At 54.1% G+C, this 11,967-nt stretch overlaps 1 protein-coding gene across 3 annotated transcripts in view; it reads left to right on the top strand.

The window, feature by feature from the left end:
• The first annotated feature begins 6,315 nt into the window (after positions 1 to 6,315).
• Positions 6,316 to 11,967, top strand: part of ITPK1 (inositol-tetrakisphosphate 1-kinase) — a 177,873-nt gene continuing 172,221 nt past the window's right edge. The window contains exons 1-2 of one of the 3 annotated variants that reach the window (XM_034938037.3): positions 6,316 to 7,540; positions 8,002 to 8,238. In XM_034938037.3, coding sequence (XP_034793928.1) covers positions 7,115 to 7,540; positions 8,002 to 8,238 — 663 coding nt within the window. In that variant the 5' untranslated portion in view covers positions 6,316 to 7,114. The remainder of the gene's footprint in view (positions 7,541 to 8,001; positions 8,239 to 11,967) is intronic. The other 2 variants (XM_034938038.4, XM_055097968.1) reach the window with 2 other exon arrangements.

Genomic DNA, 11,967 nt, shown 5'->3' with positions numbered 1-11,967 from the left:
GCTATCCTTTCACCTCAGACTCTCAAATTGTTGGGATTACAGGTGTGAACCACTGCACCCAGCCGTTTCTTTTTAAACATTTTATTAAAATTTGTTTTTCATTTAAACTTTTTAACAATCTTATGAACTAGGTCTGATGATATCACTGCTATTTAATAAATGATAAGACTAAGGTTTGGACAGATTTACTAGCTTGCCACAGTCACACAGTTAATAAATCACAGATAATACACGGTCATGGCCAGGTGCAGTGGCTCGTGCCTATAATCCCAGCACTTTGGGAGGCCGAGGCCTCCTGACCTCAGGTGATCTGCCCTCCTCTGCCTTCCAAAGTGCTGGGATTACAAGTGAGCCACTGTGCCCAGCCAAGTTTTTGTATTATTAGTAGAGACAGGTTTCACCATGTTGGCCCGGCTGGTCTCGAACTCCTGACCTCAATTGATCTGCCCACGTTGGCCTCCCAAAGTGCTGGGATTACAGGCATGAACCACCACACCCAGCCACTGTGTCTTGCACTAGCAAATTTAACTTCTGTGTCAATCATTGTCCCTCTCCCCTGAGAGGTCTGAGACCACCTAGAGGAACTTACCTAGCCTGCATGGTATTTCCATTGATATTTCCTGAGCACCCTTGCATGCAGAGGGCTCTTAGAGGCAGCTTGACTTCATTTAGAATCCAGAGAGAACCCAGATTCTTAGCATCATCTAGTTTATTTTTATTTTTATTTTTATTTTTTTTTAAGACAGGGCCTTGCTCTGTAACCCAGGCTTGGAGTGCAGTATTGCGATCACGGCTCACCACAGCCTCAACCTCCTGGGCTCAAGTGATCCTCTCACCTCAGCCTACTGAGTTGCAGGGGCTACAGGCATGTGCTACCACACCTGGCTAATTAAAAAAAAAATTGGCAGGGTGCAGTGGCTCATGCCTGTAATCCCAGCACTTTGGGAGGCCAAGGCGGGCAGATCACCTGAGGTCAGGAGTTTGAGACCAGCCTGGCCAACACGGTGAAACCCTGTCTCTACTAAAAATACAAAAAATTAGCCGGGTGTGGTGGCGGGTGCCTGTAATCCCAGCTACTTGGGAGGCTGAGGCAGAAGAATCACTTGAACCCGAGAGGCGGAGGTTGCAGTGAGCTGAGACCATGCCATTGCACTCCATCCTGGGTGACAAGACCAAGACTCCATCTCAAAAAAAAAAAAAATTTTTTTTTTTTGGCCAGGTGCAGTGGCTCATGCCTGTAATCCCCCAGAACTTTGGGAGGCAGAGGTAGGTGGATCACTTGAGGCCAGGAGTTCCAGACCAGCCTAGCCAACATGGTGAAAACTCATCTCTACTAAACATACAAAAATTACCCAGGTGTGGTAGCGCACACCTATAGTCCCATGCAACTTGGAAGGCTGAGGCAGGAGAATGGCTTGAACCCGGGAGGCAGAGGTTGCTGTGAGCCAAGTTTGCACCACTGCACTCCAGCCTGGGTGACAGAATGAGACTTCATCTTAAATAAATAAATAAATAAATTTTAATAGAAATGGGTCTTCCTATATTGCCAGTGCTGGTCTTGAGTTCCTGAGCTCAAGTGATCCTCCCACCTCAGCCTCTCAAAGTGCTGGGATTACAGGTGTGAGCCTACTTGTATGCTATGGGATACAGGGCTGAGCAGAAAATAACCCAGCCCCTGCCCTCAAGGGGCTTACAGTCTAGTGGTAGGGACAAATATTAATCAAGCACTCAAGCAGTGTGAAAAGCCAAATGTAATTATCACCACCCCTGGAGTTACAGAGAGCTAGATGGCTGAAACAGCAGGGAAGGGACCCCTGAGCTGAGAACTGGTGAATGGGCTAACAAGCAAAGAGAGGGAAGAACATTCCAGAAAAAGGAATCGCATGTCTAAAGGCCCTAGGGAGCCCAGGGACTAAAAGAGGCCAGCATGACAGGCAGAGAGGGATGGGAATAGAGAGGGAGATGAAGCTAGGAGGCCTTGTCCTTGTCAAGGAGTTTTAGCTTTATTCCAAGTACAGTGGGAAGCCGTTGAAGCTGGGAGCGTAGAGGGAAAGGGTAACTATAGCCTGATCAGATCCGATTTAGATAGTTCTGGCTCAGAACAGTCAAGTGGGGAAGAGTTGATGGGTTTCCTGGAAATGAAAGAAACTGACAAGTAGTGAATCAGATAAATACTTGGCTCAAGGTCATGTCCATTCCTGGAATCAGCCCATATTCAAACACTGTTTGATTGGGCAGGGGTGGGGTAGGCAAAAAGGCCCACTCCCTTAGTCAAGGCAGGATGTCTCTGAACGGTGGTCCTAGTCCTTGAGCTCCCTGTGGGATGACCAAGACCTTAAAACAAAGATAAACATGTAGAATGATCGGCCCAGGATTTCAGAGAAGAGTGGGGAGGACCCTGGTTCTACCTGAGCAGCAGGATGATCCTGTTCCACCCAAGGCAGGGGTCCCAGTCCTAGAACCCGCCCCTTCCTTCCTCCTCCTGATCCCCAGAAGAACGGTGAGCTGTGTGTGTATGTGTGTGTGTGTGTGTGTGTGTGTGTGTGTACACCTTTGGCTCTAGGATCCTGGTTCTTACTTTATCCCCTTCTCTCTCTGGGCCCGTTTCTTTATTGGAAAAAGAGGAAGTTGAAGTAATCAGTGACTCAACTTTTGGGGTGGTTCACAGACCCTTTGAGAGTTTGTTGAAAGCTATGACCATTATGCACATAATTTCTGGCAGTTGCAGGGGTTCCTGTAGCCCTGGGGTGGGGGCTGGGTAGCAGGCTTTACCTGGGGCTCAAGTGAAAAATCCTTGGATGAGACATTAACAGGCACCTTTTCTGATGGCCTGCTAAGAACCAAGTCTCATACTCTGTTCTAGTCCTCACCTCAATCCTTTAACTTTTTTTTTTTTTTTTTCAGATGAAGTCTCACTCTTGTCCGCCAGGCTGGAGTGTAATGGCATGACCTTGACTCACTGCAACCTCCGCCTCCTGGGTTCAAGCAAGTCTCCTGCCTCAGCCTCCCTAGTAGCTGGGAGTACAGGTGCCGGCCACCACGCCCGGCTAATTTTTGTAGTTTTAGTAGAGACGGGGGTTTCACCATGTTGGCCAGGCTGGTCTCGAACTCCTGATCTCAGGTGATCCGCCTGCCTTGGCCTCCCAAAGTGCTGGGATTATAGGTGTCAGCCACTGCGCCCGGCCATCACAGTCCTTTAATCATTACTTTTCCCACTTGGAGCTCGGAGATAGCACTTAAGTGACTTGCCCAAGCTGAGAAGAGCTGAAGCAGGACCCCCAAGCCAGGTCTTTGTGAAGCTAAAGACTGTTCTCCCTGTTCCAAAGGGAGACATCACTACTCTTACCCTTTCCCCATTCCGCCACCGCCCCCATAATACCACACATTTTAGACCTCATAGCCCCCTCCTTTTTGTATTTTTTTAACCCCAAAGAAGGCAAGCGAGGGTTGCAGGTTTATTTATTTATTTATTTGAGATGTGGTCTCATAGTATTGCCCAGGATGGCCTGAAACTCCTGGGCTCAAGAAATCCTCCTGCTGCAGCCTCCTGAGTAGCTGGGACTACAGGTGTGCCGCCATTCCCAGCCCTTTAAATTTTTATTTATTAGACATGAGGTCTCGCTATGTTGCCCAGGCTGGAGTGTGGAGGCTATTCATAGGTATGATAATTGTGCACTACAGCCTCGAACTCCTGGGCTCAAGTGATCGTCCCATCTCAGCCTCCCAAGTAGTTGGTACTACAGGTGTGCACCACCCCACCTGGCTGTATTTTCAACTCCTGTCATGGAGCAAGGTTTACCTTATGAAGTAAGATAGAGGATCTGAGGCCTCGACAGGCTAAGTGGCCTACAAGGTCACATAGCAAGTGAGTGGTCGAGTTGAGAGCTAGAGACAGAGGACATTTGTGTTCACCTTGGAAGTCCCAGTGAGGACGAGCCTTACCTAGCTCCAACTCAGAAGGCCAGAACGAAGAAGGGTTTGGGGGAGGCTGTAATCAGGGGAAGGATGCAGGGCCCTGGGGTGAGCCCTAAATAAGGGGCTTCCTGTGAGCCTGAGGATGGCCATGCCCTTGTATATACTTTGTCCTCCAGGCAAGTTCTCTGCTGGACCTTTAAATCTTCTCAACAGCTCTGGGTGGGGCATTTATCCCCACTTTACAGATGAAGATACCAAAAGAACTTCATCCAGGCCAGGCATGGTGGCTCATGCCTGTAATCCCAGCACTTTGGGAGGTCGAGGCAGGCAGATCACTTGAGGTCAGGAGTTTGAGACCAGCCTGGTTAACACGGTGAAACCCCATCTCTACTAAAAATACAAAAAATTAGCCGGGCGTGGTGGCAGGCGCCTGTAGTCCCAGCTACTCAGGAGGCTGAGGCAGGAGAATGGCATGAACCCGGGAGGTGGAGCTTGCAGTGAGCCGAGATTGCGCCACTGCACTCCAGTCTGGGCAACAAAGCAAGACTCCGTCTCAAAAAAAAAAAAAAAATACAAAAATTAGCTGGGCGTGGTGACATGTGCCAATAGTCCCAGCTACCGGGAGGTCAAGGCAGGAGAATCGCTTGAACCCGGGAGGCGCACTGGACTCCAGCCTGGATGACACAGCAAGACTCCATTTCAAAAAATAAAATAAAATAAAATAAAATAATAAAATAAGATAAAATAAAATAATATTAAGAAAAAAAAAAGAACTTCATCCAGCTCCTGTTCAGAAGTGACCACACACACACTGTCTTCAGCATCCCTCCCAAGTTCCCCTTGTCCATTTCTCAGGCCTCATCTTCCTGCCCATCTCCATCTTACCGTGCCCTTATTTACAGAGTTCTTCCCTTTTCACCCTCTGAAACTTCGCACCTGTTTTCCCCTTTGCCTGGAATGTTGCCTCCTTCCCCCACTGAACTCCTTCCTACTCATCCTTCAAGATCCTATGCCACAGTCTCCCCAGTCATGCAGCAAAATGGGACAGATTGCCATCTTCCTTCCCATTTCCCTCTCAGCTCTCACCCCACGTTCCCTTTTTTCTTTCTTTTTTTTTGTTTTTGAGATGGAGTTTTGCCCTTGCTGCCCAGGCTGGAGTGCAATGGCGCGACCTCGGCTGACCGCAACCTCTGCCTCTCTGGTTCAAGCGATTCTCCTGCCTCAGCCTCCCAAGTAGCTGGGATTACAGGCATGCGCCACCATGCCCACCTAATTTTGTATTTTTAGTAGACATGGGGTTTCTCCATGTTGGTCAGGCTGGCCTCGAACTCCTGATCTCAGGTGATCCGCCTGCCTCGGCCTCCCAGCGCCCAGCCCCATCCCGTGTTTCTAATCAATGGCTTGTGTCCATTTTCCTCTGCCACACACTGGGCTCTCATGTGTTTGCCAAAGGAGTGAGGGAATTCCAGGAACCCTCCTGAACCACCCAGCCTCAACTGGTCTTTCAGTTCCTAAGAACAGCAGGACATTTAAAGTCAATGCCTGTAATCCCTACTGCTGACTTCAAGTATCAGGTTTATAGTTGCTGCCCCCATCCCCTTCGTTTTTACTCCCTTAGCCGCCTTTTTTTTTTTTTTTGAGACGGAGTCTCACTCTGTTGCCCAGGCTAGAGTGCAGTGGCGCAATCTCAGCTCACTGCCAGCTCTGCCTCCCAGGTTCACACCATTCTCCTGCCTCAGCCTCCCAGGTAGCTGGGACTACAGGCGACCGCCACCACGCCTGGCTAATTTTTTGTATTTTTAGTAGAGACAGGGTTTCACCGTGTTAGCCAGGATGATCTCAATCTCCTGACCTCGTGATGTGCCCACCTCGGCCTCCCAAAGTGCTGGGATTACAGGCATGAGCCACCATGCGCAGCCTCCGTTAGCCTTCTTTTATCCATCTTGTGCCTCGGCCCTAGGGGTCCTTGCTATCATCTTCCCTTTATCCAGCTTTCCGTGTCCCCCCAGGAGCCAGGCATTCTAAGCCACAGAGCTGACCCTGGAACCTGTCACCACTTACCTTCTAGGCTCCCATGGCCTACGAAACTCGCAGTACCCTTGCCTAAGGCATGCAGTGCCCGTCCCTAGCTGGCCCCCTGGAGGAGTCCTGTTTCCCACCCATCGCCTTTTCCACTCTCCACCCATCCGTTTTCTCTACCTTGTTAAAGAAAAAAACTAATCAGATTCTCGTTAAAGATGGCAGGGAAGCCAGGCGGGGTGGCTCACGCCTGCAATCCCAGCACTTTGGGAGGCCCAGGTGGGAGGACAGCTTGAGGCCAGGAGTTCGAGACCTGCCTGGGCAACACAGTGTAGTCCCAGCTGCTCCGGAGGCTGAGGTGGGAGGATCAGTTTAGCAGGGGTGTTCGAGGCTGCAGTGAGCTATGACTGCACCATTGCACTCCAGCCTGGGCAGCATAGAGAGATCCTTGTCTTTTTTTTTTTTTTGAGACGGAGTTTCTTAATGTAGGCCGGCCAGGGTGATCACATACCAAGCGTGGAGATATTCTTGACAGCAGGATTCTGGCTAAAACTGGACTAAGAAGGCCAAGGACAGAGCCCAAGGTCGGGGCCTGGTCAGAAAGAGGTCTCGGAGGAGCCTGACTCAAGTGTGATCAAGGGAAGTCTTTGTCACCCGCTGGCAACTTGGCTCTTTCTTGTCTCCCAGCCTCAATTCAAGCTCATCCCCCTTCCCTGCTCCATCAAAATCTCCTTGATTTCCAAGGCCAGCTTCAGTGTCTCCTCTCAAACTTTCCTGAGCCTTCCCTCCACGGGAATCCATTTTTCCTGCCTGGGCCTGGGGAGAGAAGTCCATTTCTACTTCCCAAACCCAGAGACCATTGAGGCAGGAAAGCTCCCTGGCTGCCCCATAGGGCAGGGCAGGGTAGGCGGGGTTTAGTGACTCCCCGGCGCCGACGCTGACCCGTACCCCTGAGGAAGGGGTCTCCGGGGACGGCCGCTGTTGTCGCCGTCGCCTCCAGTCCCCGCCCCTTCCCCCCTCAGTGAAGGGGACCTAGAGTGAGAACTGGTGGTCACGTCCTACGCCTAGGAGGGCCCCTGGGTGTTCACCCACCCCCCCGGGGGCCCTATCCTGGGCCAGGGTCCGCTTCCTCGAGGGAAGGGGCGAATTCCTGGAAGGTCTCCGTCCGGGCGCAGTTGCAATGGATCGCCTTGGGGGTGCTGAACCCTGCTGGGGCTACAGAGACGTTTCCGAAACTCAGCGGCTCGGTCGCCCCCAAAGGCCAGGCGGAACACACGCCCACACCGCGGCTCCCTTCCCGAAGTACGACCGCCGGGCCACGGCCGCCCCCAGGCAGCCCCGCGCCCCGCACCCCACAACCGGGGACACAAACAGGCGCCGGGTAGCCGCGAGGGCCGGCGCGGCGCCTTTAAGAGGCGGCGGGCGGCGCTGCCCCCTGGCGGCCGCCCCGCCGCTTCCTCGCCGCCGCGGGCTCAAGCGGGGCGGCCGGGCCAGCGCGGGGCGGCGGCGGGCAGCGGCGGCGAGTGCGCGGGCGCTCGCCGCCGCCCTTCTCGGCGGGCAGCGCGCGGGGACCAGGCCGAGGAGGAAGTGGAGGCGGCGGCGGCGGGTGAGGACCTCTGGCCGGGCCGGGTGGCCGCGTGCGCCCCGCCGGGGTCCAAGCGTGCCCAGGGGTTACGGCCCGGCTGGGAACATCAGAGGGCGAGGACCCGGGCGGGAGGAGGAGGGAGGAAGGGCTCGGAGGCCGCGCTTCTGCCGCCGCCTGAGGGCGTGTGGCTCGGGCCCGCGCGGCGGGAGGGCGGGCAGGGCGGGGGCGGTGTCTGCGGAGGCCCGGCTTCCCCTCCTGCGGGCCCTGGCCCCAGCTCCGACTCAGACTCAGGCTCAGCCGTGCCCCAGCCTCAGCCGGCAGGCCGGGCGGCGCGGCGCTCGCGAGCCGGTGGGCGGGCGGGCGAGCCCGCGGTCGGCGGGGGCGTGGGCGGTGGCAGCTTGGCCCAGCCAGTGGCCTTCCGCGCTGAGCGCCGCTCCCTCCTCCCGGCCGCCCGCCGCGCCCCGCCCCGCCCCGCGCGGCAGGACTGCGCGCCCCAGCTCCGATCCCCGTTCCGCGTCCCCGCCGCCGGGAGGAGGTGCCCACTCGCTCGCGGCGCGCGCCGGCCGCCAGACTCGGCCTGTGGGCGATTTCCTCCGGACCCAGGCTCCCCGCCCGAGGAGGAAGATGCAGACCTTTCTGAAAGGGAAGAGAGTTGGCTACTGGCTGAGCGAGAAGAAAATCAAGAAGCTGAATTTCCAGGCCTTCGCCGAGCTGTGCAGGTAAGGAGGGACGCGGCGCCGGCGCCCGGGGACCCCCGGCCCGAGCCCGGTGACCCCCGGCCCGAGCCCGGTGCAGCCTCATTAGTTGTTTTGGGAGATCGGAGCCAAACGGGAAGAAGCGGCGCGCGGGGAGACTGAGTCCGAGCAGCCAGGTGGCGGTGGCGGCCGCCGGCCGCGTTCCAGGGAAGCGGTGGCCGGTGCGGGCGAGGTGGCACGGACCGGGGCGTTCAGGTGCACTGTGACCCGGCTGGGGAGGCCCCCAGCAGCCCAGGGCGCGGTGGGAGTGCTACTGAGGGTTGCGGAGGGACCTGGAAAATCGGGGCATCCACGCTGTGGGGTAAGGGCTTGAGGGTACTTTTGGACCGGAGTGTTTTTCTTCCTTCGTCCCCTTCCCTTTCGTGAAGAAAGGGCACCCACGTTTGTGGACCACCTACTATGTGCCCCGCGTGTGCTCGGCTCCTGAGGCTGTCATTGCATATCATGAGGTTAAGCCCAGTTGAAGCGAGTAGCAATTCTTGGCATGTATGTGGTGATTTGCTGTCTCATTAGAGCCTCGCAGCAGCCCTGCAAATTGGCCAGGGTGGTGATTCTGGGCCACCTGTCTGAGAACGGGGACCGATCGGCAGAGGAGCGGGGTACCTCGCTTGGGGTCCCGCAGCTAGGGAGTGGCTGGTGCGTAGAAAGTGCTGGGTAAATGCCCGTGGTGTGGAGTGGCCTTCTGCCATCTGGGCTGTGTGCCCCTGCTCCCACCATGCTGGTGCTCCTTGGCGGAGTCTCCGGTGTTTAACAGATCACGTTCTTAATAAATTACAGAACTACTGAGTCTTGGGTCAGGTAGGCCTTCCCTTGCTCCACAACTGTAGCTTTGCCTCTGAGAAGCAGTTAAGCCCTTTTCTCAATGCAAGCCTAAGAGAATCTAGCTCTGAAAGCCTTTTGCAAACTCCAGGTGGAAACCTTTTGTGATGCAGCTTGTTAGACTGATTTTTGAAAATGGGCTCTACTTGCATTTTTGTCCCTGTGGGGGCCCCACACATCTTGGAGAATTGAACAGTTGGGTTTCCGTAACCCCTGGTGCTCCTGGGGGCCCGTGGCTGGTCTGAGCTGGCATGCGCAGGTGAGCCTGGCAGCACCTCTGTGTGCCTGATGCCTGTCCCAAGGGCCTGCTGCTCCTTTGCCCCGTGCAAGCCCCGCAGGCGCTCTTCCTGCAGCCAGAGGGGCACAGCTTGTACAGGATAGTGCCTGGTTCTTTATCCCTTGGTCTGGGGATGGGGTTGGCTGCCTTCTCCCAGGCCGGTTTCCCTAGAAGACAGGCTCTTCATGATCAATAGAGCATGCAGAGTGGCCCCAGCAATTCATGAAGAAATCAGGAGGAGCTCGAAGCCAGAGCTTTGAAAATGGGTCTTAGGACCCTTGGAACATTACAAAACGGTACTTGAACGTTGTACCGCGGATACACTCACTTGTGGGAAGGGCATTCTAAGACACTGAAGAAATTTGGAGCAGCCGCTTTGGCATGTTCTCGAAGTCCAGTTCTGATGTGAGGCACCGGAGCTCCCCCTGCAGTCATATAAGACTTGGGAAATCCCAGCGAATACCTCGCACCCTTTGTACTGCTGTCTGTATTTATGTCATCTTGTGTCTGCAACTCAAGCTTGAGGCTTGTCATTGGGTTGGCTTGTTTTGCTTGGTAATTAGGAGGCTCTCGCAAAATATTCTTCGCCGAGACTCACAACTAGGTCCTCGTGCTGGACCTGCAGATTGGCTTGACCTTGTAGACATTCTTCCTTTAAAGGGGTGGGAGGTTCAGAGCAAGCTATGCTATCAACGTTCTGGGGAGTAGAGCATTACTTTCTCTGAAAGAGTTGTTGTCTTCAAAGTCTAGTTGCCTTCCTTTGGCCAAAATATTGGCTTCAAAGAAGGCAGAAGGCATCAGGGCCATTCTAGAACCCGAGGAAGCCCACTTTGTGTTTTCACTAGGGAAGCTTTAGATATTTTATCACTTAAGCCTAAGAAGGAAAACACCAAAAAGAGTTTTTCCGTTTCTTATTTATTACTTTCAGGGCAGTGCCCCCTGGTGGCCACATTTCTATACTGGCTGCAAAATGCTGCAACTGTTGAGCCAGTGACCAGGGAGCCCCGTGAGGTTGTTTTGTTTGGTGTGAGGGCCAATGAGACTTTAGTGGCTGAGACACAGTGCAAAGGACATTATCATGTTTACCACATTCAGAATCTGGGGGCGCAGGGCTTCTGTACTGACGACGGGTGATGAATTGTCTATGAACTCTCTAATGAAAAAGTCTAAAGGTATTTGAAAATGGCCCTGCTTTGGGCCGGGTGCCGTGTCTTCTGTCTGTAATCCCAGCACTTTGGGAATCCAAGGTGGGAGGGTCACGAGGTCAGGAGATCGAGACCATCCTGGCTAACATGGTGAAACCCCATCTCTACTAAAAATACAAAAATTAGCCGGGCATGATGGCAGGTGCCTGTAGTCCCAGCTACTCAGGAGGCTGAGGCAGGAGAATCACTTGAACCCGGGAGGCAGAGGTTGCAGTAAGTCGAGATGGTGCCACTGCACTCTAGCTTGGGCGACAGAGCGAGACTCCATCTCAGAAAAAAAAAAAAAAAAATGGCCCTGCTCTTAATGTTTTGGCAAAGAATGACCCGAATGGTCTGGCCCGGGGTGGGTTGTTTAGCTGAATGTCCGGCCTTGTAAAAATCTGATCTCAGAGCAGGAAGAGATGTTGGCTATCATCTCATCTAGCCCCTTTGTCTTACAGATGGGGAAACCCATCAAGAGAGGGGGCAGGTTCCGGACTCTTGGTCTTTTCCTTTAACTTCTAGAATGGGTCCAACCTGGCTACCTTGAGATTGCCTTTCTGATTGGGCATCTCCGACAATAAGGCAGTCCCCCTCATTATCTTTCCAGGGGTCTGGTGGCTGCTATTTAGCCCCCAGGACATATTCCTTGCAAAGCTGAGCCCCTCTGCAAGTGTAATCCTTGTCTTGGGGGGAGGGTTTGGGGGGTAGTGCACGTTGATGGCAACAGTGGGTGGTTAGAGCCACTTCATGGGCCATGAAGTGCCCCACCTGCCGTAGGTAGGGACAGGCGCCAGCCTTTTCAGATGTGCACTCTGATAGGATGGGGCTCTGCTAGACAGCAGATGGGCCTTTGAATCCACTTGTTTGTCAGTGGTACTGTTTGTTCCTGTTGCCATCCTGTTTCTTCCTCTTTCTCTGGGGACACGGCTCTGGTTGTGTTCTCTTGTACCCCTCCCACCTGCCTTCCCTAGCCTGGGAGCGACCTTGTAGGTCTCCCACACCACCCCCTCTTTGTGGCTTTTTTTTTTTTTTTTTGAGGTGGAGTCTCGCTTTGTTGCCCAGTCTGGAGTGCAGTGGCGCAATCTCGGCTCACTGCAACCTCCGCCTCCCAGGTTCAAGCTATTCTCCTGCCTTAGCCTCCTGAGTAGCTGGGATTACAGGTGCGCACCACCACGCCTGGCTAATTTTTGTATTTTTAGTGGAGATGGAGTTTTACCATGTTGTCCAGGCTGGTCTCGAACTCCTGACCTCAGGTGATCCGCCTGCCTTGCCCTCCCAGAGTGCTGGGATTACAGGCATTCCCGGCCTTTGTGGCTTTTTCTAGATGCTCAGAAGGGGCTTCAGAGGGGGAGTGAAGAAATTAAAGCTGTTGCCGGGCGCGGTGGCTCACGCCTGTAATCCCAGCACTTT

Source organism: Pan paniscus, chromosome 15 (assembly GCF_029289425.2).
Source record: "Pan paniscus chromosome 15, NHGRI_mPanPan1-v2.0_pri, whole genome shotgun sequence".
Taxonomy (NCBI): domain Eukaryota; kingdom Metazoa; phylum Chordata; class Mammalia; order Primates; family Hominidae; genus Pan; species Pan paniscus.
Note: the sequence above shows the minus strand (reverse complement) of the source record. Positions and strands in the feature narration are given on the sequence as shown.